Raw genomic sequence first — 27,114 nt, 5'->3', positions numbered from 1 at the left:
ACACTCCATCATTCCATACATAATTATAGCTCATTTCCACTATAATTACAAGAGGATTTCAAAAATTGATCCCAAAAAAAGAACAGACAGTCCGTATTAATTGGTGATGAGAATGACAGGAAACAACAAAAAAGCAGTGTTTGCTTCCACCACACAACTGTGCCCCAGCCCCAGAGGAAGGTTCTAACCCCCCAGTGAAGAGTCTGCTAAGCTGGGCCCCGAGGGGTTTTGTTGCAGTTGTTTTGTGGGGGGAGAAGAGGAAGGAGAAGCACAACTCCTTAAATGAATGAATGAAAATCAGTAGGGGCCAAATCACTGCCCTCCTCCTGCCATTTGCATTTGGCACTGACTTGCCAATGATGTGCAAAGTTGTGTAGGGAATACGGGGTTAGACAGGCTCTTGCCAATGAGCTGACACAAGTCACAGGCACACACACAGCTTTTTCCAGAACACCTGGGCATTCCCAAGCAGCCCCAAGCGATGGTGCGTTTCATGTGTGCACAGTCCCTGCTCTGAAAGGTAGCCGAGGAGCAGTGTGCCGCTCAGTGAGGGTGGGAGCGCTGTTTCCAATCCATCTGAGATTAGAATACTGTTATCTGCACAAATCCAGACTGTTTCAGGGAGATGTCTGCCCTGGACTAGACTAGAGGTCAAGAAACCCTGTTTTCTGTAAAGGAAGCAGCAGTCGAGCCTCCAGCATCTATTCCTATCCTTGCCACTGAGATAGAGAATGACTTAAGCCATGCCCTTGGATTTTCCAGAGTGTAAACGACAGCTTCATAAAGGGGTTCCCCTCTTCGGAATGCTCTGAGCCCCGAGTTCAATTAGCAAGACCACTCCTACCTCGAGGGTTTGCCTTCAATGTCTAGAATGCCGGCTCACCATGACTGCTGCTCCCGCTTCCCCCCACATCTGCCTGGCGTGGGTGAACGTGGAAGGGCTCTGCCTTCTCCTGACATTACAGAACAAGGCTTGACGCTCTAAGTGGAATGTAACAGAATCACTGGGTAATGGGCTCCTGCTGTTGGTTAAGCCAAGATGGTTCTCTTCAAAGCTGTCAAGCCACAGTTCCATGGCAGCCTTCTAGTTACTTATTTTCTCAGGCTTTTTAGCTGAAGGCAGCTAAAGGATCACAAAAGCCAAGATCGGATAAACCCTCCCTTTGCTTTGGCCCCACATCCCCAAATAGACCTGAGGCATGTCAGAGGGCTCCGACTTTTTCCAGAAGGAAAACAGCCTCCAGCTTCTACTGCTGTGATTTAGCTCTGAGCTGAGAGAGCTCAGAGGGCTGCCAAGCAAACGAAGGAACCCAAGGGGCCAGCTTCAAAGGACTGATGAGGCTGAGAGGGAAAAGGGGAAGAGGTGACCTTTTCACAACCTGCATGAGGCACCCAGAATGCTGCTGGGGCTCACAAAAACAGAGGTCCAAGGCAGGGGAAGGGAGTGGGCAGAGGGCTCTGGACAGGCAGACAAATGAGCCAGAGTTTCTGGCTTCTACATGGAGTTTCCATGTCGTCCACAACGTACTATTAAACCAATCATTTTCATTGTGATGAGGATGTCAATACTAATCCAGGCCATCTTCCCTCCAAGAAGCGGGGGCAGGAGAGGGTGAATGGTCAGGGACTTTTCTAAGAAAATGAGAGCTTTGAGAGGGAAGGATAAAACAGCTGGAGAAATCTGTAGAGGCCAAGGAAACTGCCTGGAAACTATCATCGGAATGGGGGTAGGGATCACCAACCAAGTGCGGGAAGAAAAAGAGCTAAATGAGATGATCAGGGCTACTGGAGAGCCCCACAGATAGGAGTCTGCTGAAAGGGCTACAACTTCAGGCAGTAACAGTTGTTGAAAGGGCTTAAAAACACCGTAATTGTAGAATCCTCAGAAACTCCAGTTTTTGGATGCTCAGTGCTAATAAAACTGGTATCACCATAATTGGGCAAAAAAACCCAAACCACTGAAAATTCTCTCTAAAACCAAAATCTTCACCTTCAGGCCACTTTCCTCCCTGCCTTCACTATTTTGGGGCTACTTTATCTTCATCATTTAAATTGCTCTTCATCTTAAATTCCAAATCATCAAGGATGCACCACCAAGGATCTTGAGGGTCAGCATGAGGCTCTGGTAGAGAATCTTTTCCTGGAATCTAAACATCTCAGAAAAAGAGGGCAGAGGCAGGACTGCCAGATAGCCTGGCATAAGACTAGAGCAGGAGCCATTATGGGAAGGGAAGAGCCATTGGGGATTCGCTGTAGATGTATCTCAAGGTTGGTGGGATTTCCCCAGGACCCCCATAGTTCACTGTATACATTCTCAATACTGGGACTGACCATATGACATGCAAATCTCATGAAGTGAACCAGCAAAGATAAGGGCTGTCCTGGCCTTGGCACAGGGGGCATGGGGACCTATAGCTCTGACTACTCTTTGGGAGCCCTTTCCTATTGATTTCAAGAGATGGGCTCACGGTCTGCCTGGGGAAGTGTCATGGCTAGCCCACTTACCATGATGACGGAGACACCGGTGTTTGTGCTGTTCTGTTTGGGAAGGGCATTGTTAAAGTGCTGTTTCAGTTTACCTGTGACCTCGGCTTGCATGTTATTCTCCTGGGAGGCATCGTCCTGTGGAAAGAGAGGCACGAGTGACTTCTCCAGCTCCCGGTGCCAACAGGAAGGCAGAGGATGAACTTGTCTGGGTCCTAAGTACGAAATCTAAGCCACCAGTCAAGCAGGGTCCGGCCCCAAGTCTGGGAAAACCCTTCTGCCTTGGCTATTTCTCTTCTACCAGCCCATGACCAGCATTCAGAAAGCATCCTTTGCTCTTCAACCCCTTTGGCCCAACCTACAGGTTGATCTTGGGATCTAGAGCTGGAAGGGGCCATCAAAAGTCAAGAGATGCAACCCCTTCATTTCACAGATAAGAAACTGGAAGCGATCAGCCCAGGAAAACACAGCGAGTAAGTGGCAGAGCCTGGATTAGAAGCTCACGGGCAAGTCAGCATTCTTTCTACTACAGAGAAGCAGATTTCAGTTCAAGGAAATATGCTTAACTTTCCTAGCAAACAGAACCATCCAACAAGTCAGTGATAGTTAAGTAGAGACCAGGTAACCATCAGGCACAAATCCTATAAGGAGAACACTTCTTCTGGGGAGACATCTAAGATCCCTTCCAATTTAAGAGGCTTGATTGCTTTATTTATTCATTTAGGTTTTTATTTGAGGCTTTAGACACTTTCCTTGTCCACTCTGAAAATAGAACTAGAGAGCTCAGGTGTCAAGAACATGGGCAATCCCTGACCCCAGATTTATAAGCCCATTAAACAGAATTTAATCCATAACTCACCCCCCCTTACAAGCATTCAACCATGAAACAGATTGACTGTTTATCATTTTAATTGATAATTTACTTAATTATTTATTTGCTGAGGCTAATCATATGAGGGGCCTCAGAATTGCTACGGGTCCAGAATGACTTAATACTATATACCAGCCAAGAGTTTCTGATCCAAATGCACTGGCATGACAGAATGGTGCCCTGGGCTAAGCTAACATGACAGCTTCAGTCCTCCTTGGATTCCAAGCATGAGGAAAGCACTAATGGTCAGACAGCCCACTGGGTCACTGAGATCCCCGGCCAACCCTCCCACATTCAAGAAGCATCTTCCAGGCATAAATTGAAATGCTTTTTTCATCCTCGATCAGGCCATGAGATACTCCATGAGAAGGAAGAACCTTTCAATCTCCAACAAGGGTAAGGTGGGGTTATTCACCTGAGCTCCATAGTCCATTCATGGTTGGATTTGGAGATACATGAATTTGGATGGGAAAAAAAGAATCTGAAATTTAGCATTGCCTTCAGTTATTTAAAAACATTCTTCTGACAAGGGGGTCAGAGCCTCCCCAGACTGCCCAGAGGGTTCAAAGCCTTCTCTTACGGATCACACAAAAATGCTGACCAACCCATAATTGAAGACCTCTCCAAGGCAGGGTCGTGCTTTTTTTGCTCACACCAGAGCAGGTTCACAAATTGCTTTATCTACATTATCTTTTCTGGCCCAACAGTGTAAATATCTACTCCCACTGTTAAAGACTACAAGGGAACTCCATGTAAGGGAGATGAGGGGTCCCCATTTTACAGAAAAGGAAACTGAAGCTCATGGAGCCTCTTTCCTCTTGGATGATGGCATGCTGAATGACTGGCAAGTGTGGACATGAGCAAATACAGATGCCTTCCTCACTACTAAAGTTAAGTGTGGAGCTCTGCCTGTACTTGAACTATGGAAAGTTGTAAGGACAGAAATGATACAGTAACTGTAGGCAGGGTTTATTGATCCCTATTTGACTATTTTACCCTACTTCCTTTTATCAATATTCTAATTATTCCCCATACTAGTCTCAAAACTTCATTAATTCCAATAAAGGACAGAGGCAGACTGGTGACAGGAAGGCAGGCAGCCATTTAGGAGAAAAAGAAGGAGGTACTTACTGACACCCAGGGATGACTTAAGATCTGTCCTGCTGTACATCGAGCTTCCACGTTTACTTGCAGCATTTGGCTGATTAATTCCTATGAAGAAATAAAGAACAAAGAGCAAAGGAAAGAGAGCTGCTCTAATGACAGGTAGAGCTGCTGCTCTCCCCTGTCTGAAGACCACAATCACTGACCCTTTGCCAAAACTGGTGGGAGAAAGGTAAAGTGGGAGGGGGCATCTTTCGGATGGCCAGAGGTGGGTCTAAAGACCTCAGACAAGGATGCTGAGACCAAAGGAACCTAAAGAACAGCGAACCCCGTGATGTAATCCATCTGATGCCCCACATGGCTGAGAGCCCAGAGAGGAGACAAAGCAGGCACATCCATCCATCCTCTGAGCACATCTACCTCCCAGGACATGGCGCCAAAGCCAGGGTTTATATTCCAGGGGGGCTGCTCAGCACAGCAAGACTGGTGGCTAAGGGCAGGATTGGTCACCACAGACAGCACTCCGCCAGACAGCCAGACAGCTGGATACTCAAATCCCCCCGTCCTGATCTCTGAGAAGTATCAGAAAAAGCAAGTTTTGGTGGCAGGCTTACCTTTGCTGAGTCAGTGATGTTATCCCAGTACGGGGCAGGAAACTCCAGCTTTCCAGCCAGGATCTGATCAAAGAGGTCTTCTTGAAGGTTATTCTCACTAAGACAGTTTTACGAAGACAATCAATCAGTTAGAAGCTTGGGTGGCAAAATAGGGTAAGAAAGGGAGAACAGTATTTCAGCCTAGGTCAAGTGTGTTCCTCACAGATACATGATATGGGAACTCCTGCTGCTGACACAACTTACAAAAGGGGCTATAACTTAGTGCCTTTTTTTTTTTTAAGTAAAGAAGCTTTATTTCTTGAGTAAAGGTTGTGGACTGTCTGGCTGTAAGGAGAGCACAGGGGCTAGACAGATAGAAAGATGGATATATAGATAAACATCACATAGCCAAGCATGGAGCCTCATTTTACTTCACCGACACTGGAGATGTTTGTCCCAGAATTCCAATTCCTTTTTTCTTTTGTTTGTTTTTTAATAACCTTTACAATTTTAGAATCAATACTGTGTTTTGGTTCACAGGAAGAAGAATAGCAAGGGCTAGGTAGTGGGGGTTTAGTGACTAAGAGAATGGCCTCTTGCCCTCTCCTTCAAACCAGTGAACGCTGACCCCAAGTCCCTGATTGTTTGGGGACTGAAAGCCAAGACTGGAGCTGCACGGTGAGGCGGAAGCTCTCTACCACTGTTTATTCAAGGTGGTGGGTCATGTATCATTAAATTCAGCCATAATTACACAGGGCCCAAGGCTGGAAGGCACCGTAGAAGTTCTCTGGTCCAATTCCCTGAATTTAGAGATAAGAAAACTGAGCCTCAGGGAAAAAAAATGACATTCCCAAGGTCAGACTGGCAGCAAATAACAACCCAGGTTTTCTGAGTTCACTGCACCATATTGCTTCTCATTTTGATAGAAAAATACATGCTTCAAAAAGAAGAACCTGGAGCCAGAAATAACCAGACAGCTAAGAAGGCTCCTTAGGTTTGCTACTTCATTTCCCTCCCAGCTGTGCATCTGACATTCTAGATTTCAACACTGTGCCTCAGCTGTGGTCTCATTCTGGAACCTCTCTTTACTCTCCGGACTGTACAAATTCACCCCGGAATAGCTCTACACCAGTCAGGTACCATTTGGCCATTGCTGAGCTTCCTTCCTCTGTTTCTATTTTGGGTGTGAAGATGGAATTAACTCTCCCCTGCCCATTTTTTAGATTTAATCTCCAGAAGCTGGTGGCCACACTCTGAAAAATTTAGTCCAACTTTTATTTTTATCCCTTCTGGCCCTTACATGGGGAAAACCCAGGGTGGCCACCTTCATTCCCCTCCTCTTCCTGCTTCTAATTTTGTGGGCTTCCACACTATGCATTCAGGTTCCTTCTTTCTCTGCCCTTCCCTTCAGCTCCTGTTTGTGGCCTCTTCTCCTATGAAAACATAAGCCCTGTAGGGACAGGGACCAGCTTTCTTTTTGTATCCCAACATTTGGTGCTGTGGTCGGTATATAATAAGGAAGTGCTTAAATAAATGCTCATTGCTTGTGTTGCCTGTTAAGACTGTTTTCTTCAGATGCACACAAACTGGTTTTTCTCCTGCATGTTCCTTATTTACCCACCAGTCGATGCTCAAATTAATACCCCTGTAAGAAGAGTAAATGAAATATCTCTGGGAGAGATTGAATAAGCCATACTAAAAACAGTTCATATTTAGAGAACAGCACTTTATTCTTTTGGAAAGTGTTCTCAAGACCTTATTTCATTGGAACCTCCAACATCCCTATTTGGTCAGTTATAAGTACTGTTATGTGCCAATCTAAAGTGGAGGTGTGAGCTGTGATCACAAGGCATGTCAGTGTCAGAAGTGGGATTCAAAAAATTCCTGGATTTCAGAGCCCTTTCCATGACACCAAGCTGCCCCCAAGAACACTGAATACATTTGGGGGGCTTGTTTTCTTGATGGGAGAAGAGAGTGAAAAAGAGAATAGGGAACTAGGCTAGAAAAGTAAACAGTGATGAGCCCCTCTTTCTTGCTCATCTAGCAGTTAAATCCAAATTTATATATTTATATCAAAATCATCCAAGGGAGAAGGGGATGGGAATTACCTAAAATGAGAAAACCCCAAGTTCTTGATTTTTTAAAGAAACCGCTTAAAAAGTTTGCTTCTAAAGCTATTAAAAAAGTCTACTTCCTGGTTGTGGGTAGGTAGTGTCAACGTGGAAATTAGAGATCCCCAGTTTATTTAGTTTGAGGGTAGAAACTCCAGGTTTTGACCTTGTCATAGGAGAGTTTTCCCCAGAAGGAAGGTCCCGCTTCATCAGACAATAGACATCCCCTTCAGTTTTGGCACAGTGGTTAGCATATCAGTCTCCCAAGCTGAAGGTCCAGAGTTTGATGCTTGGAAGGAGGATGTGATATACTGAGAAAAGGCTTCTGGAGACAAAAGAGCTACTTAACTTCAGATGGGGTTTATCTCCCACCTGAAGTGGATGTCTATTGTCTGGTGAAGTGGGACCTTCCCTCAGGGGGAAACCTCTCCTGTGACAAGGTCAAAACCTGGGGTTTCTACCCTCAAACTAAATAAACTGGGGATCTCTATATTTCCATGTTGACAGTAGTTAAGTGACAGTGGGATAGACTGTTGGACCTAGAATCAGGAAGCCAGAAATTCAAATGTCCTCTTAGGCACTTAAAAGCTGTGAGAATCTGGACAAATACTCCAACAGCTACCTCAGACTCCTCATCTGTAATGATAATAGCATCTACCTCCCAGAACTGTTATGATGAAGAAATGAGATTTTTGTAAAATGGTTTGTAGTTTTTAAAGTGCTAGATGAATTATTAGCTATTATTGTTGATGGAGAAATAAGCAAATGACCAAAACAATAAGAGCTCAGAGGGGCTAAGCAATAAGGGCAGATCTTTCTTTTAAAATTGTGAATTTAATTTAAAAAACCCTCCAAAATGGGCATTTCCATATACATAACAAAAAACCCAACCCTGTGAATCTGTGTATCACTTTTCCTTTCTTTTAAAATACATAATGAGTTCAATCAAGAGCTTTTCAAAGCCTTCTTGCTTGCCTCTATTGCTTTATGTTACATTCTTTGCATTTTTTTATAAAGATGCCTCAGTGACCCCATCAGTCTTTTTTTCCTGCTGTCTTATGCTTCCTTTCCGACTAGAACAAAAGAAAAACAAAGCTCTGGTAAGAAATAGGCAGTAGAGCAAAATGAATTGGTTGTATCCAATGGAAATCTTTAGTCACAAAGGTGACTGGCTGACCCTTAACGGTGAGGAGTGAGCTGGGGTAAAAAACAAGAGAAACTCAAGTTTGGCCTGTCACCCCATCTCCAGGGGACAGTCCGGAAGTACCTATCACGTGCTGGCAATTCAACTAGACACTGGAAATGTCCACATAAAAAGTGAAGCATCCTCTGTGTTCTAGAAGCTTCCACGACAATGATCTGTAGAGGGCTATTCCTTAGAGAAGGACCCAGGCTGAGAGAATCCTTCAAAGGCACAGGAGCTGGCAAGCACACAAGCAAGCCTGCCTCAAGAAGCGCTATAGAGTGAGATGGAGAAAGAAAACCCAAGAAAATCCCCAGGGAGGATCCCCAAAGAGCAGGCAGGCCGCAATTGCAAATGATGAGGCCCCCTCCACCCCCAAAATGCTAGGAAAGGCAACTTAACCCAAGAGCGAATGTTTGCCAAAGCAGAAAAGTCTCCGAATGTGGAGCAAAGAGTCACTGCTTGTCTGCGTGAGGCAAGGCTGAGCCTGCAGCAGCCAGATCGCAAAGTAAACAAAGAAAGGGCAGCCCTGCCGTGCTGCTCCTCTTTTGCTGGTCCCAAGCCAGGAAGGGTAACAAAAGGGCTGGAAAGAACCTTAGGCGAAGAACGGCAAGAGAAGGAGCCGGATGGCAGGATGGCGGGAAGAAAGCAAGTGGCTGGAGTCAAAGTAGCAGCCTCCGTGAGTGAGATCTTCCTTGGAAGGGCTGGTCCATCTGACGGAGCAGAGAGGAAGCGAGTGTGGAGATGAGAAAGCCGGGGCTCAGGGCTGCGCGGGATCATCTGGGATCCCGCGTCACTTGGACAGCCCCAAACTACTGTGAGCAAAGAGCTCGGTAAGCATTCGGTACTGCTGTGCCAATTACTTTCTGGTCCTGAAGTGCCGCCATCACCTTCATCTTGTCAGATGAGAGAGGCCCCAGCCGGCTGCCGGGAACGGTCTGCCGCCAAAGGAGGACCTGGACAGCTCCACAATGCCGGGTTTAAAATGATTCATTCAAGCCTTTTATGACTTGCTCCCAGATACCCCGTCAAGAGGGAAAAGTGTCTGTGAAGAGGAAATGCGTGCCTGCTCAGGACACAGCTCCCAACCCCCAGGTCAAAGCCGCCTCGTGGGCTTTGCTTGGCCGGAACAAGAAGGCGAGGGGCCGTGTTCCGAAGAACCATGGGGAACCCGGAATCAAAGTAGGCCAGCCAAAAGGAAAAAATGTTTTGCCATTTCACCTAGAGCCAGGAGCTGCGCTTGGCATTCATCAACACTAGAGGGTAGTGTGGACACGCTCACGTGGAAGCGGCTCCAGGATCTTAATTTAGAACCAGAAGTGGCCTCCGAGGTCGCCTCGTTGAACCCCTGCTTTATAGATGAGGAAAATGAATCCCAGAGAAAGGAAGTCATTTGCCCAGGGTCACGTAGGTCAGAAAGGGTGACTTCAATGGCCAATCTGAAAGGACCTCTGACTCCAAGCCTTGCCTCTGATTTCTAATGAGCTTGCCCAAATTATTACCAGCCCAGAAGGGCGTCGCATCTGTGGCCACTGTGGGAGAGCCGCTAGCTGAAGCACTGATCTCTCACCCTTATTTTGTTTAAAGAAAAAAGGAAAGGAAATGGCCACTCTTCCCACGGGGAGTGCTAGCACACAGTGGACACTATATAAATTCCCTTCCCTTTCTTTCTCCTCTTTCCTCCTTCTACCATGCCCAACCTCCACCAGTGGCACCCCCATGCATGGGCACACACACAGAGCACAGGGGAGAGTGAAAATCTGGGGATCCGGGCTCTCCTGATTCTGCTCCCAACTCGCTGGCCAGGGACCACATCCATCTGTGGGATAGGGAGGAGGAGGGAGGGGAACTAGACAGCCCTAAGGTCCCTCCCCATATGGTCCCCAGAACGTCCCCCCATGAGCCTCTGGAGTACTTCTCACTCACAGGCTCTGTATGTGCTCTTTGTTCTAAAAACCCTCCTTAATTCCCTCATTAACCTCTGAGAGAACAAATAGCCTGCCATCGATAAGGGAAAGAGTCCTACCAGGATTTGGTGCTAGAGGATCTGGACTTAAATTCTAGCACCATCATTTTCTGGGCTGCAGGTGGTGCAGATGCAAGTACAGTGAGCCTGGAGCCAGGAAGACTTATTGAGTTCAAGTCTGGCCTCAGACAGTTCCTAGCCATATGGCCCTGGGCAAGTCACTTCACCCTGTTTGCCTCAGTTTCCTCATCTGTCAAATAAGCTGGAGAAGGAAAAGGCAAAACACTCTGGTGTCTTTGCCAAGAAAACTTACAATCAGAGCCCATTCAGAACAGTTAGACACAGCTGAAATGACTGAACATTGCTGACCTTGGATAAGTGACTTCTCTAAGCATATTTTAAAACCCCCTTTTTATTTCTTTAGAAATATTAAGAAATACTATTTTATTTTACTATCTTTCCCAGAATGCTCGTAGGAAGAAAAATCTCCTTGGGTAAAAAGGCCCTTTTCAAGGGAAATGGACTAAGGGAGAGTATCAACCCTCCTTGAACAAGGAATATTTCAGGTTTTGTTTCCATCCTTGCCTTTTGCTCCCCTTAGGCAGTTGGGTTATGGACCCAGGTAGGGGCAGTTTCCTTTATTGCTAACCAGAAGTGAAATAATTGGCATTAGCTGGTCTCTTCCTCAGGGAATGCAGCTATGGTACCTCCCAAACCACTTCCTCCCTTCAGTACTCATTTCCTTTGATCACTAACAATGAAAAATTGGAAAACAAAAACAAGTTTTATTTATTTTTTAAACTTTCACCTTCTGTTATAGAATCAATACTGTGTATTGGTTTTAAGGCAGAAGAGTGGTAACAGCCAGGCAATGGGGATTAAGTGACTTCCCCTGGGTCACTCAGCTGGGAAGTATCTGAGGCCAGATTTGAACCCAGGACCTTCCAACTCTAGGCCTGGCTCTCAATCCACTGAACCACCCAGCTTCCCCCAACAAGTTTTATTTTATTTTATTTTTGTAAACCCTTACCTTCCATCTTGGAGTCAATACTGTATATTGGCTCCAAGGCAGAAGAGTGGTAAAGGCTAGGCAATGGGGGTTAAGTGACTTGTCCAGGGTCACCCAGCTGGAAGTGTCTGAAGCCAGATTTGAACCTAGGACCTCCCATCTCTAGACCTGACTCTCAATCCACTGAGCCACCCAGCTGCCCCCAACAAGTTTTATTTTTGAAGGAATATTTTAAAAACATCATATTGGAGGACAGCTAGATGGCAAGGTGGATAGAATACCATGCCTGAAGTTGGAAGGTCCTGAATTCAAAACCAATCTTGGGCATTTCCTAGCGCTGTAACCCTGGTAAAGTCACTTAATGCCTTTTGCCTAGCCCCTGCTATTCTGTCTTAGAGTTGTTACTTAAGACAGGAAGAAGGGTTTAAAAAAAATAAAAATTTAAAACAACACATCAGAAAAAGACTGCTGTCACTCTTCAAAATTTGCAGATAGGTGAATGGAGAAGGTGCGATCAGCTGCTTAATGCTTGTCTGTCTACCTGTGCCCTCAAGGTAAGGAACAGCCAAGGAAGAAGCAGAAGGAAATGGGAGCTGAAGACAGAAAGTGGTTTGGGAGGTACTCCTGCCCCCATTCCTTGAAGAAAAGCCAAAATGATATTTCCAAGTAGATAAAAGTCTTGCCCCAAGAAGGAGTTTGTTGTTTTAACAACAATGGAAAAATTAATCAAGTCATGGTTTTTAGGCTATTTCAACATGGATAGAAGGTGGGCAAGAAAGTCCCACTGTTGGCTCCAGATCACCCAGCCCAGAGACTGACCTTCGGAAAGGTGGGAATCCACAGAGGAGGATGTAAGTAATCACGCCAGCTGCCCAGATGTCCACCTTCAAGCCATAGCTAGAAAAGACAAATGAGGGAGAGAGGGAATAGTTTTGCTAAAGTCTGACTCAAGAACTTACCACATGTAGCACTGGCTTTGGTATTCAAGAGACCCTGCAATGTAGATCAACTTATTTCAGGAAAAGTGTGCTCTAGTGCCAAACCCCTCAAGAGACCACCGATGTCTTGTGAATTCAAACCTCATTTTACACTGGTTTGACTCCAAAGCCTACGAATAGCCTTTGGGACCAGCACTACAAACCTGAGTCTCCCAGTTACATATGAAATGTCCATGATCACTGAGGTCATGATTTCACATCTCCCCCACTATGCACGCACGCGCGCGCACACACACACACACATACACACAGACACACACACCCCTCTCTCCTACAGAGATCAAAATACAGCTGCATACTCCCTGAAGCTTTCTTTTTGTGCAGAGAATGGTAGAATGGTGAAGGAATGTCTAGCCCTTTCAATGACTAAATGACTAAACCTCTAATGACACATAAAAAAGTCCATGAAAAAAAGAATCCTTTGCAACCCAGAGCTCATGTTTCTCTCCATTCGTGCTACCCTGAATAGAATGTAAACTCTTTGAAGGCAAAATCTATTTTTTATTTTCTTTTTGAACCCTTAGTGCCTAGAACAATGTCTCTTGGGTGATTAATACATGTTTGCTGAACTGAACACCATCAAAGAGTAGGAAGTCCTCCCTTCACTTGAGATAAGGAATAAGGAAAAAAGTCTTCTGGAGCCAAGCAAAATGACAAAAGATGTTATATACTTCCTAGACGCCCATAGGATGGAACTGGCCCCACTAGAGGTGACTGAGAAATCATGTGGGTGAGCCGAGGCCACAAGCATTGAGTGCCCTTGTTCAGACAGAACTTCTTTCCTTCCTTTCAGCCATAAACAAGGAAAGGGTGAGGGATGATGGTAGAATGGACTTGTTTTCTGTCATTTAATGTTTTTCCCCCTGCCCAGGGTCACCATCCACCAAGGAGCCTGGCAAATCCCAGGGAATTGTGGTTATTTCATATATATATATATATATATATATATATATATATATATCCCTCTTTCCCTCCCTTTCTCCCCCCTCCCTCTGTCTCTCTCTTCCCCCCTTCTCTCCTCTCATATATACAATTTTATATACACACATCTATGTTACATGTATATGCATAAACATAACCTCGACAGTGTTAAAAATCTGCCATTTTATTTCAACGGTGTGGCTACTTCCCTGGAGATAAAGCCCCGACCATCTTCTTGGGCAAAAAGAAAAACAAAATGAAACTCAGTCAACCCCTGGGAAGACAAGCAACTGTGGATGAGGCTCTCCCACACTAGCCAGATTGTTTCTCTGAAATTCCTGTTGGTTGTTGTTACCGATGCCCTTCCCCTTTCAGCCGTCAGAATCGTGCCCTGCTTTACTTCTCCCTCTCCCTGCATTAAACACCTCTTTCTGTCAATTAAAACAAACAAATAAAAAACAGTTAAACGGAACTGACTGACAAAGTGACCAAGTCTGACTACATAGCTACATTGTGCATACACACACAGGCATGCAGGTCTGCACATATCTAAACCCTTTTTCTCTCAGCAGAGATTGTTCGCTACAGTTGAACCTTACTTCAACTGCCTTTTACTCACAGTTTTATTTCTACTGCTGCTGTCACTGTATCTACTTTTATCTTAGTTCTGATTTCTCCAAACCTGGAGCAAACTTTGAGGGTTATCTCTAGGTCAGGAGAGCGTTAGACTAGCTCTTTGGTCAAAACCTCTACCTAGACACGGTGAGAGAAGCAGAGCTGCATATATATATCTAAACCGATCTCTGTAGCTCTCTAGACACGTACATGTGTCCACACACATCCATATGGGGGGGGGGGGGTATGGATGGGTACTTAAATACTCAGAGGTAAAGCTATTTGGACAGTCCTTTTATTGATATTGTTTCACTTAGTCCTTTAAAAGTCCAAACCTAGATGCTTCTTTTAAAGTACACCTGATTTGTTTTAAGGCATTGTAGGACTTGATTTAATGTCCAGCACTCCAAGAATTATTTTTTTATGAAGCTTATTAATAATCCCTTGAAACAGAAGGAATAAAAAAGAAATGGAAGCAAAAAGCCCTAATTATTTAACAAAATTAAGACCAGTGACTAAGTTGTCCTTGCCTGTTTAAAAAGCCTGCTCCACCAAAGCCAGGACAGGAAGACAAGAGAACAAGAGGCAGGGCTTCACCAAATTTATATCCTCCCAAGGTTATCACGTAAAGTGAGGAGAGTGGGGTGCTGGGAATTGTAGTTTTTAGGGTAACATTCTAATTACACAGCATGCTTTATGATGCCTTCATTTTAAGGTCAAAGAGAAGAAAAAGAAAAAGGGAAAAAATTACTTAATACCACACAAGGCTCAAAATAACCACCTCACTCAGAACTCTAGGATATGTGGGGAAGGGGCCACATGGGAAAAGGGTGTTCTTCCATAAACTCCCTGACAGCACACACACCAGAAGCAGGGACATGCCAACTGTACATGGCAGCAAAGCAACAAGCAAGGGCCATCGGGTCACTCACTGGATGCTAAAACAATGACGCCACCCCAAAGGAGTCTTACCCAGTCTCAGCAATGATTTCTGGAGCCACATAAGTGGGTGTACCACAGACCGTATACAAAGGGCCTTCGACCACGGTGGCCAGCCCAAAGTCTCCCAGTTTCAAAGACTTGGTTCCATCTGGATATTCACATACCTACAGGAAGAGAAGTCAGTCATGAAGTGGAAGACCATCTCTCAGTAACTGCGCAGAGGAAGAAGGTAGAGAGATGTCGCAGAGGAAGAAGGTAGAGAGATGTAGGAAGAGAAAAGAGTGGTTTTCTTTTTATAAACAAATTTGCCTGAATTCCTTTTCTTGTGAGATAAGGGTTATGGTTTTCATGTTCAGTTCAGTGTTGACAAGATTGAGTGATTTCAGGATCACAGACTTAGAGTTGGAAAGGACTCTGGAGGTCATGGAGCCTCTCACTCATGACTACCCCCATTTTACAGATAGTAAATGAAGCCCAGAGAGGTAGATAATAAATCAAAGGATTGTTGTGCAGAAAGTGCTTTATGATTCCTAAAGAGCTATGGAAATATGGTTAGCTACAGTTGTTGCTAACATGATGCTCATTCAAGGGAGGTAGGACTCCTAGCCTGGGAATCAGACATTTGGGGCATGGAGATAAGGAAGACTGCTAGGAGGCTAACATTTGAGCGGGGTCACAGAAGCACCCATTAGCAAAGTGTAAGACCACTGAGCTCTGCTGTCATGATTTTTAAAAGTCCATGTGGGGTCACTAGGAGGCTCCATGGAGAGAGAGCCAGGTGTAGAGATGAGAGCTCCTGGGTTCGAATCTGGCCTCAGACCCTTCCTAGCTGTATGACCCTGGGCAAGTAACTTAACCCTAATGGCCAAGTCCTTACCGCTCTTCTGCCTTGCAACTGATATTTGATAGCTAGATTCTAAAACAGAAGGTAAGGGTTTAAAAAAAAAACCAATCCATATACATGTTAGTTATTGTCATATCCATTTTACAGATAAGAAAGTTGAGGGTTTAGGAAATAAATTGATTTTCCCATAATAATAAAGTGATTTTACAAGATGTTCCAAAGTGGTAGACTGCTGGGATTTCCCAACTTCAAGAGAATTCTTCATAAGGCAAAATATTCCCAAATTGGGCTCCTCTAAAGAGGAATTCTAGTGCATTTCAAGCTGTGATTACAGATTATGCCCTATTTAAGGGAGAGATCCGAAGCTAGGACAGACTGAGGCCATGTAGTCCAACCCCTTCAATTATTTATTTATTGGGCAGTAGCCACTCAGCCCAATCCCCTGGCTACTCAGCACAGAAGCTTTGACTTGCTTCTGCTTCCAGCCTGGGCCAATTTACTCCAGTTAGGCAGTTGGGTGATCCCTCGACTCCTGGGAGCCACAATATTGGTGGCAGACCAAGTGGGAACACCTGATAAGTTGAGCTTACAGTAGAGCTCAGAATTTCTAAATTCAAACAGTCCTCTATCCCTTGCATTCTGCAGAGCAGGGACCATAGACACGGGACTCCATGTCTGGTTCCAACCTCTATACATTAGCCCATAGAAATGAAGTGGCTTGTCCAAGGATGCAGAAGTGCTAGGTTGGGTGGGTGGGGAAGGAGACAGCAGAAAACAAAGGTAGTATTCATATAAAAGTGAAGTCATGATTATAAATAAATATTAAACATCTCAGAAATTCTAAGCTGATAGGAAGAAAATGTTCTCTTTTTAATGTTTGAAATGTTCAGAAATATACTAAAAAGGAAACCTATAGCCTTCTTGTACCCTAAGATCCCTTTTCAGAATCCCCAATATTCCATCATATACAACTCTTTTTTAAAAAAGTCATTGGAGCATAGATATAGAACTAGAAGGAGCCTAAGGGTCTATCAAGTTCAACTTCTTCATTTTAAGAATAGAGAAACTCAGAGTATAAAATTTTGAAGTGACTTGCTCAGGGTCACACAGGTATGCCTAGAGGTAGGATTTGAACTCAGGACTGCACTGTACTACATGGAATACTGGCCTTAGAATCAAGACCTGGATTTGAATGCCACTTAATAGTTGTGTCACCCTGAACAAAGTACTTAAGTATTAGTTTCTGCAGTTATAAAATGGAGATAATAATTATTGTTGTTCAGCCATGTCTGACTCTTTGTGACTTCATTTGGGGTTTTCTTGGCAAAGATATCGGTGTGATTTGTCATTTCCTGTTCCAGCTCATTTGACAGATGAGGAAACTGAGGTAAATAGGATTAAGTAATTTTCCTAGAGCCACACAAGTATCTAAGGCCAGATTTGAACTAAGATCTTTCTGACTCCAGGCCTGGCATTCTATGTACCATGCCATCTAACTGACCCTCTCTTTCCTTTAAGATTCAACTTAAACTAAGGAGCAAGTAAGTAGCACTGTGGTTGGAGCACAAGGCTTGGAGTCAGGAGGACCTGTGTTCAAATTTGACTTTAGTCACTGTGTGACCCTTAACCACCTGGGCAAGTCACTTAACCACCATTGCCTAGCCCTTACTGTTCTTTGGTCTTAGAATTGATACTGAGGCAGAAAGTAAGGATCTAAAAAAGAGATATAGCTCAGGTACTAGCTGCTACATGAAGCCTTTCTTGAATACTCAGAGCCTGCCTTCCAAATTATCTTGCATTTAACTACTGTGTGTGTACATATATGTATACATACACTCACACAAGAAAAGCAAGCAAATGGAGGTTAAATTAATTGCCCAGGGCTACTAAGCTAGTAAGTGGTTGAGACTGGATTTGAACTCAGATCTTTCTGACTCCAAGTCATACCACCTGACCGCTACCATGATGGGAATTTATATCTCCCTTAATCATTTCCATCAAGCAGTTTGATTTTTCTCTTTCATAATCAATCTTCCTTCCTTCCTTCCTTCCTTCCTTCCTTCCTTCCTTCCTTCCTTCCTTCCTTCCTTCCTTCCTTCCTTCCTTCCTTCCTTCCTTCTTTTCTTCTTCCCTTCCCTTCCATCTTAGTATCAATACTATGCATTGGTTCCAAGGCAGAAGAACAGAAAGGGTTGGGCAATGAAGGTTAAGTGACTTGCTCAGGGTCACATAGTTAGGAAGTGTCTGAGGTCAGATTTTAACCTAGGACCTCCCATCTGTAGGTCTGGCTCTCAATCCATTGAGCCACCCAAATGTCCCCAACTCCCTTATTTCTTTAATGTTTGAAATTCCTCTATGTGGTCTAACAATCACAGGACTTTTCTGGGTTCCTAATTTAATTCAGCCATCACCAATTAGGTTACAAGGATGCTGGTGTCCTAGTTCTCCTTCTGGGTTATACATGCACCCAAACACACTGTCAGAGAGACTACATTTTTATGCCTTTGAATGACCAAGGGATGCTGAAGGCTATTCTTTTCTCCTCAATGGTGCTCAGGACTGACAGGATCATTCTGAAAGACAATCAATATTTTACATAAAGTAATAGGAAACAGATTCACAGTCATCCTATAGACTTCCAAAGGACTTGTTTTCATTCACAATGTTGAATGTAAATATTAAAGAGAAAATATTACTCGTAGAATTACAACTGTAATTTATAGTGTATTTATCATAACCCACAGTTTAGGAACAAATTTCCCCAGAGTAATTTGCATCAGTGAGTACATTATTAGTATCATTTGCCAACTGGCTAAATCATGAGGCTAAAACAAATACTTATTACACACATTTTCAGAAAGGCAGTGTTTGCTTGAGGAATTCCAACTTAGACATGCCCGAGGCCAGCTCCGGGGCTTTGCTTAGAGAAGGAGAAGCCCAAAGTTCCAATTTCCCCTGCATGAGATTCAGTCACATCCACGAGCACTAGAGTAGAGGTAGTGGCATTACTCTGCTGAGCAAGAATGGACGATGTCCTATGAGGCAGAGTATAAAACAGACTCTCGCCATCCATTGCCACTGGTGTACAATTAGCACACGTTAGTTGGGTTGTTTTTTAGTCACATCCTTCTTTTTGTGACCCCATTTGAGGTTTTCTTGGCAAAGACACTGGAGTGGTTTGCCATTATTTCCTTCTCTGGTTCATTTGACAGATGAGAAGGTGGAGGCAAACACGGTTAAGTGACTCAGCTAGGGCCACACAGCTAGTAAGTGTCTGAGGCCAGATTTGAACTTGAGAAATGAGTCTTCTTGAATCCAGACCTGGCACTCTCCACTATACCACCTAGGTGCCTCCACTAGCACACAGAGTGAACATTAAATCTTAGCTAGAAAGAAAAATATTTTTGAGCTATTCTTTATGAGGCAAAAGAGTCAGAAATGTAGGTTCAAATACAAATACAGACTCCTTTCTCTATCACTTGGCTAAAATTTCCTCCTCTGGAATACAAAGAGATTATGCCAACTCTAAATCCTATCAGTTACTGAACTGGGTGAAAAGTATGATGGTCTCTCCAAAATTGCTCCCAAATATTAAATGACTATCCACAACTGGTTGGTTAATTAATGGCATTGTAATGATCTCAGAGAACTTGAGCAGTCTTCTCAGTCTAGCTTCTCAGCTAGCCTAGAGAATGCTGACTTTGGGCACCCGAGAGGATCTAGGAAGAACCAGAACTAGCCAGGGTGGCAGGGGCTTCATGCCGGAGCATTCGTCCAGCAGGCACTGCTAACGCTCACATTCCTTGGACACTGCAGACACAACTGAGCTTAGCTCTTCACAGCCAATAATGAGTTAAATAAAAAGCTGCCAGATTTTGGGCTTCCTACTCCTCCAAGAAAGCAGTATTGGCTCCCTAGTGGTGACTCTCAAGTTCCTGCCCCAAGTGCCAAAATTCCTTGTGATAGCCCTGAGGCTCAGTGTCCAGAGGCTGCCCCTTCCCTGCTGTGCCATGAACTAAGAGGATGGGAGGGCTCTTTCTGCTCCATGTGTTAGTGTGATTCAAAAAAGGACGTTTAACTATCAGCTTCCATATGAAAAAGAAGTACTGCTTTGTTCTCCAAGTGGTGTCACCACATGATTTAGATGGTCCTCTGAATATGTGGAACCCTCTTCCCTCCTCAATCCCAAGACCTCTCGGAAAAGCTGAATTTATCACTGGTCTGCCCCAGTCAACTCCAACAGGGCACTGCTGTACTGTAACTCATGGCATTAATGGCAAACCCCATGCTCCTTGGCATGACTGCCCATCTATCTTTTCAGGCAGAGTGGATAAATTACGGCTGGGCTACGGGGGGAAAGGATGCAAATGAGACGGCTGCATGATCTGATAGCAAAGAAAGGAATTACTTTTTAGAAATAGGAAGAAACTTACAGTCACTATTTGCATTTATTCTCAATATTGAGAGACCCTTTCCCACCTGAGTCTGGTGCCAGTGACAGTGAGTAATCTTGCATCTGCTGGATGATCTATTTAAGCTTCCTTTGCGTAGAGGACATTTTTGACACCTAAGTCTCTTTCCGAAATCCTAACTTGTCATGTCATCCTAATGCTAGGGCACCTTGACGCCTGGGATTATTACATGAGATAATATATGGAAAACACCTTGTAAACCTTTTTGTGCCGTATAAATAGCAAGTTACTATTATTAGCCCATCACAGATGAGAACGTGCATTACATGTTCATTGCCATCTTCTTTCAGGTAGTGTTAATTTGCCGGCATGTATCACAAACACACCAAAGGCAAATGTGTGGAGCTACTTAAGTAAATGATGCTTCATATGCAAAAATCCCAACACAGGGGTTTTAATGGTTTTGCACAGATAAAAATCCACACATGTCTAAGAAGAACAAAGTGCTAGAGAAACTGTCATGATAAGAAACCATAAGAAACTGACATGCATGCATCAGAGCACACGGACAAAGGAATTCACTGATATATGGGAAAGTCACTATTTCCTCATTCCCACAATCCAACCATGCCTGAACCAATGCCACAATGAGACCATGGCTATGTTAGAGCCACTACTCCCTTTTGGAGTCCTGAAAAATATGACTCTTGGTTTTAAATCTCTAATTTTAATGAAATAACTAATGCCCCCTTCTAAAAATCATTTTGTACATAGTGAAAGTCTTTTGTGATTGTTTTATGTGTAATTGCATTTGCTTATCTGTGCATGTCCTTTAAACCCAGCGAAATATTAGCTCCTTGAGGACACGTGCGATGTTTTTGCCTTAGCACGATGTCTTTCTGGCACCGAGTACTTGCTCAATAAATTTGAGCAATGTCTGTTGAACTGAATTCAACTGGACACAGGTTAAAGAAATGAGATCATAAGGAAAGGAGTATTTGGTTTTGATTTTTGGAGCAGTCTGATGATTCTGTGTAAGGAGAGCTGGTTAATTAAAATACATGGAGTCATTCTGGTATAATGTCTCTGCTTCCCTTGCAGGATAACTGGCCCAGAGTAACGCAAACAGAAATCTGCACCAGGTCCTGATAAATGCTACACAGACACCTGTTTTGAATTGTGAAGACAGTATCCCCACTTCTGCCTGGGAGATAGGGATTATAATTCTGTCTTCAGTTCTATCTTAGAGTTCATAAAACAGAGTCTAGGATACATATCACATTACCAAGCAGAGATATTTATTTCCCTAATGGGAAGACATAGTCATGAAATATAATTCCTTCAGGGGAAAGGACAGGAAGGAAAGAAAAACTCACATCATTTAAAATGAAGACAATAAGAAGTCATCAAATAATATTATTGGGGTAGAGGAGAAGGGAGATAAAAATGAGACCAGAGGGTTACTGAGAATGTCTGGTTGTCTTTAAATTTATTCAGACTCATTTTCCTAAAAAGTGGAATAACAGAAAGAACAGTGAGTGAGGCTGGAATTCAGCAGCCTGAGATCATTTTTATCTCTGTCTCTGCCATTAATTAGTTGTATGACCTTGGAGAAATCACTCTGCTTTTTCAGGGTTTTGGTTCCCGCATCTCTAAAATGAGAGGGTTGGAAGAGAAGATCAGATCCACAATATCATGCTGGGGCCAGTATGGTCCAGACTCTCAGTTTAAATCTTGGCCCTGACACTTCTACCTGTAAGACTTTAGGCAGCTCAATTAATTTCTCTTAGCCTTCATTTTCTCTTCTAGAAAAGAAGAGATCAGACTAGATGAGCATTAAAGTTCTCTTCCTGCTCTAATCTAGTTCTAAATCTTTGCTCCAATAAGCCCAGTGTAAACAAGCAAAGGTTCCAGCTTCTTCCTAGCAAATATTTAATACTATCAATTCAGCTGACTACTGATAGTTTAGAGAAATGAATTTATTTCAGGACTGCTGAGACTCAAAGTGTCTGGTCTCCCAGCACTCTATGCCACAACTAGCAGAGACCTTGGTTTTTTTCTTTAACATACAATCCTTGTCATTTCAGAGGCAAAACATAGGCACAAGGGGCTGGGGGTCTCCCACCATCACACTGACTTACCAAAAGGTTCTCAGGCTTGATGTCTCTGTGCACAATATTGAGACCATGAAGATACTTCAGCGCACTTGCTAGGTTGTACACCATTGCACTCCCATCTCTCTCTGTGTACTTGGTGGAAGAAGTAATCGCATCAAAAAGATCACCACCCTAAAGCAAATAACCCAAAATGGCAACAGGCAATCACTTCCATGTATAATTCATGGCTACCGGTCTATTATGTATCGGAACACTAACATTCCATTAAATTTCACATGGAAAACTAGAATTGATGTGAGCAATTCAACAAATATTTATTGCATTAACTACTGTGCTCATAACACTGAGATTCATGTTGCAGATATAAAGTACAAAATGGTATAACTCCTGTCCTCAAAGAGCTTACATTCTAATTTGATGTGAGCAAGGAAGGTCGACTTATGCATACAAATAAGTGTAATATAAGAATGTGATAGCTTAAAGATAGGAAATATACACTCTTTCAGTATGGAAGGATGGAGGGATCAGGGAAGGTTTTACAGAGTAGAGGAAATACCCAAGTAGAACCTTGAAGGGAGAGGATTCTAATGGAGACAGGAATGCTTTCTAGGAATAAAAGACTGTTTTCAGCAAATGTTCAGAGCAAAAAGGTGAAAGATAGCTTTCCTGTTTAGGAGATTGGTTAATTGTCTGGTTTTTCAGGAATCCAGAAAATAATGTGAAACAAAGCTAGATAGGACAGAAGGCTTCAAGCTTATAGAGATCTTTATTTTTATTTCTAAAGGAATTAGGGAGCCATGGAACATTTTTAAGCAGATGAATGACAGTCAAACCAATAACTGAAGAAAACAATAGTTTTATGCCAGTGAAATACTTTTCAAACTGGGTTTAAAAAACTACTTGACACTGAAGTCAGCACTCAAAGGGGCCCAAGGAAATCCCTACAGTTTCTTACCTTGACTAATTCCATCACCAGAAAAAGCTCAGTAGCAGTATCCATTTCCTCAATCAGCATGATTATATTGGGATGTTTAACTCTGCGCAGTATTGACACTTCATTCTCAATCAGGTGTTCCTGTGAAATGAGGGAATTGGAGAAACTGACTTAGAAAGTAACAGTCTCCTCTCTATTTGATCAAAAACTAGTATGTATATATATTGCTTTAAAGTTTGTAAAGTGTTTTATGAGTATTATTGAATTTCACCCTTTGTATTTCTAATACATACGCCAACCACCAGTCATCCTGGACAGCCTCCTCTTCCTGCATGCTCCCCTTTAGCTTAGCAGATTGGAGAGTAATGCAAAGGATTTCCAGTTAGTGGTTTGTTACCAAATGGACCATTTCTCTTTGCAAGGGGAAAGGCTTCTTTGGCTTGCTCCTCCATTTAAACCAATCCAGTATAAAAGGAATCTATTGACATCATATACCATGTGCAAGGCACAGTTATGAGCATGATGCAAAGAAAGAAAATAATGCCTAACCCCAAGGAGCTTACACTCTACTGAGGGGAGGGCACAGTCCATAGAGAAAAGGATATACATTTCAGTTTGAGAGATGAAAGAGCATTAAAATGGTGCTTGAAGAAAACTAGAGATGCAATGAAAGGTCAGTGAGGAGGGAAGGCATCCCACGAGTGGGGGACAGTCTATTCAGAGGCATGAAAGGGGCAGATGAAATACCCAGTTTAGAAAATTGCAAGGCTGTCTGTTTAAGGACAATGTAGAGGATGGGAAGGGTTCTCAGTGACAATCTGAGGCCTTGGCATTTTGTCTTGGAGGAAATGTGAAGCTAATGAAGGTTCTTGAGAAAGAGAGTGACATGGCCAAATTGTAGGAAGTAACCAGCTGTCTTAATGGTGGATGTAAAATCTCTATCAGACTGCTTATAGCAATCTATTTTTCAGGGAGTGAGAAGGGCAGGGAGGAAGTGGGAAAAGGAGGGCCAGAAGAAAGGAAACAATTCACAACTTGAAACTTTAAAAATATGAATGTTAAAAAATTGCTTTTACACATTGTAGAAAAAAAATCTTATTTAAAAAAATCTATGTGGGTTACCAGAGGGAGAAGCCAAGAGAACAGGAATAATCCATCACCATTACAGTGAAATAATTGGAGAATCAATAAGGATATTTAGGCATGGGCAGGGCAGAATTCTTACTATCTTGTAGTCCTGAGTTGGAGGTTAAATCCGAAAGTTTATTAGACTCTAGCTCAAAGCACCATACACTATTATTTACTAGCTTGGATTCTGCCAATTAGCAATAGAACAATTATTTTGAGGATACCCAACTTTCCTAAACTACTCTTTTGTTTACACATGTAATTGAGAACACTTTAACCAATTGATCTAGCTGACTACTCAGGAAAAAGTGACAAAAGCACATTATGCTTTCGTAGATGTGATTTGATCATATTGGGCATTGATGAGCCTTATTATGTTTTAAGTTTCTGTTTTTGTCCAGAACTGATAACAACAATATAATTTTATTAAATACCAAAGGCGGAGGGGATCAAACATCAGAATATGGAATACTTTCATTTTAGTTCATTTGGAATTTTGAAAGCAATTAATGGCCTTAATGATGCTCCTAGATTTTAAGCACTTCCCAGCCTCTGTTGGAACTTCATGCTGGAACTAAAGACAAAGACACATTCTTTAACTATTATTCATGAATTCGTTCCCCACCTACATGTCCTACTATCTTAGAGCACAGAAATCGGGAAACATATAGTACTAGAGGGACGATTATCTTTATTTTTAACTCTATTAACTGAAGATTATTGACATGAGTCACATCAATACGATGAGATCAACATTACAGTAAAACAATGCAACATACTGAGAATTTCTTCACAAATATATGTTGATGTGCATGTATATACAGAAATTTATTTGTGTATAAAATACATGAACGCACACAAATATATAACATATAAATGTCTACGTGCCAAATACAAATGTATCTATTTATATAATAGAAAATAAATGTATTATGTATACACACAAAATATAAATGCTCACACTTATAAATATCCATACAGACATACACGTTGCTTCATATATACACACATATTAGTATACACATTATATGCATATACTACCCAAATACACACACATACTATATACTATCCTGTGGTATGCAACACACATAATCACATACTTTAGATCTTGTAATCATATTAATTGTCCTGGATTATTGATAAAAAACAAAGTGGGAGAGTCTCCTCTAAGATGGAACATAGCATAGTGGATAGAATACTGACTCCAGAGTAAAGAGAAACTGAGTTAGGGGGTAGCTCGGTGACTCAGTAGATTGAAAGCCAAGCCCCAAGATGAGAAGTCCTGGGTTCATATGTAACTTCAGACTCTTCATAGCTATGTGACCCTGGGAAAATTATTTACTAATCCCAATTGTCTAGCCCTTACTGCTTTTCTGTCTAGGAACAAATACATAGTATTGATTTTCCAACAGAAGGTAAGGGTTTATTAAAAAACAAACAAAAGAAAAACAAACTCCAAGAAACTTTCTTGCTCTGTCACTTAATAGCTGCTAAACTTTGTTAAGTCTCTCATCTCAGTGTTAAAACTATAAATTACACGGTCATTGCTGATCTGCACTGTTGTAGAGCTTCACTGGGAGTTTTCCCACAATGATGAAATCACAAGACCAGATTTAAAGGCAAAAAAGAAGAGGAAATGATTGAAGATCATGTTGCATATACACTGAAGACTCCAAAAAGAGCCATGTCTTCAGTGACCTCTACATTTAATCACTTATTTGAGGGTGCTAATCCCAGTGCTTATAAGTAGGAACCTTACAGCTGCAAAAACATGCCCATGGGTGCTGAAATTTTACTCAGTTATACATTTAATGACCTTTACTCAGCAAAAGCCTAATTTTTTTTAAAGTGAAAGGAAAAATTTTACTGCAATGTAGCAAAATCTCCCTTCTAAAAATATAAAAGCACTCTCCTTATTTTGTTCCTCTGCCATCACTTTTTCTACCCTTACTCGTCATCCCATTCCTTCTCTTGCCCTCCAATTATGCCAATGTTTAACCCCAACAGACACCCTTTCATTCACACTCCCAAGCAAACTGGAAGATATCACACCTCTGTGCTGACTGGCTCTCTCTCACAGTCATATTATTTAATATCAACATGGCCCTCATTCCCATGTGACAAAATTGTTAGCATTTCCAAATTCCCTCTATCCCTCTTCCCCTGTCAAACAAAAGCGGGTCCCACAAAACTGCTGCAATATTTCCTTGTCTTGTCTTTTTGTAGTTCAGTGCTCTTCCTTTTTAGCTGTATAAGTACATGCTTCTGATCTTTGTAACTGCAAGTGCTACCTCTTCCTCAATCTGGAAGTGTAAGCAAATTGAGCTATATGCTATAGAATATGCATGAGTATATTCATGTTTATACATAGCTATATTACTAAATAAGCTCTTATTAAGAGCTTTAGAAAATCACTCCCCTTCCCCAAGAATCTCAGAGTTTGACACAGAGAAACTCAAGAAAGATGGGAAATAATAACCTTAGCTCCACTACAAAGCTTTTTGATTCCTCACTTGAAAGAACCCAAGGCTGAGCTCCTGGCATCTGCCATATTAAGTGGAATGTGTTCTCTAATGTTCCTTGACATTGCCCCATGAAATGTCCCTTGCTTTTTGCTTCTACTCCCTTTCTCCCATTACTGTCAAAAACAGTCATCCTCATGCTCACCAAGGTTTTTAATTTCTGTGTCTTCCTCTACTCCTACCTTCCACAACATATCCAATTCACTGCCATATTTGGTTGTTTGTTTCTGCCTTCATGATACAACTTCTATAGGTTGATTCCCTTCTCTCTATGCACACAGTTGCCTCCCTAGTTGAGGCCCTCACTAGCTCTCATTCCATCTTCTACAAAAGTCTTCTAATTGATCTCTAATTGATTGT

The 27,114-nt window shown here is 42.6% G+C and overlaps 1 protein-coding gene across 6 annotated transcripts in view; it reads right to left on the bottom strand.

The window, feature by feature from the left end:
* The window catches only part of DCLK2 (doublecortin like kinase 2), a 218,733-nt gene that overhangs the window by 8,953 nt on the left and 182,666 nt on the right, over positions 1-27,114 (bottom strand). For all 6 annotated transcript variants that reach the window (XR_008913112.1, XR_008913113.1, XM_056803678.1 and 3 more), the window contains 7 exons: positions 23,126-23,245; positions 22,195-22,341; positions 14,828-14,961; positions 12,141-12,218; positions 5,074-5,170; positions 4,487-4,567; positions 2,506-2,622 (listed from right to left, as the gene is read on the bottom strand). Coding sequence is in view for 4 of the 6 variants with exons in the window: in XM_056803678.1 (XP_056659656.1) it covers positions 2,506-2,622; positions 4,487-4,567; positions 5,074-5,170; positions 12,141-12,218; positions 14,828-14,961; positions 22,195-22,341; positions 23,126-23,245 (774 nt within the window). In the remaining 2 variants the exon portion in view is untranslated. The remainder of the gene's footprint in view (positions 1-2,505; positions 2,623-4,486; positions 4,568-5,073; positions 5,171-12,140; positions 12,219-14,827; positions 14,962-22,194; positions 22,342-23,125; positions 23,246-27,114) is intronic.

This window comes from Monodelphis domestica, chromosome 6, assembly GCF_027887165.1.
Source record: "Monodelphis domestica isolate mMonDom1 chromosome 6, mMonDom1.pri, whole genome shotgun sequence".
Lineage (NCBI taxonomy): Eukaryota > Metazoa > Chordata > Mammalia > Didelphimorphia > Didelphidae > Monodelphis > Monodelphis domestica.
This window is presented reverse-complemented; position numbering and strand designations above follow the sequence as displayed.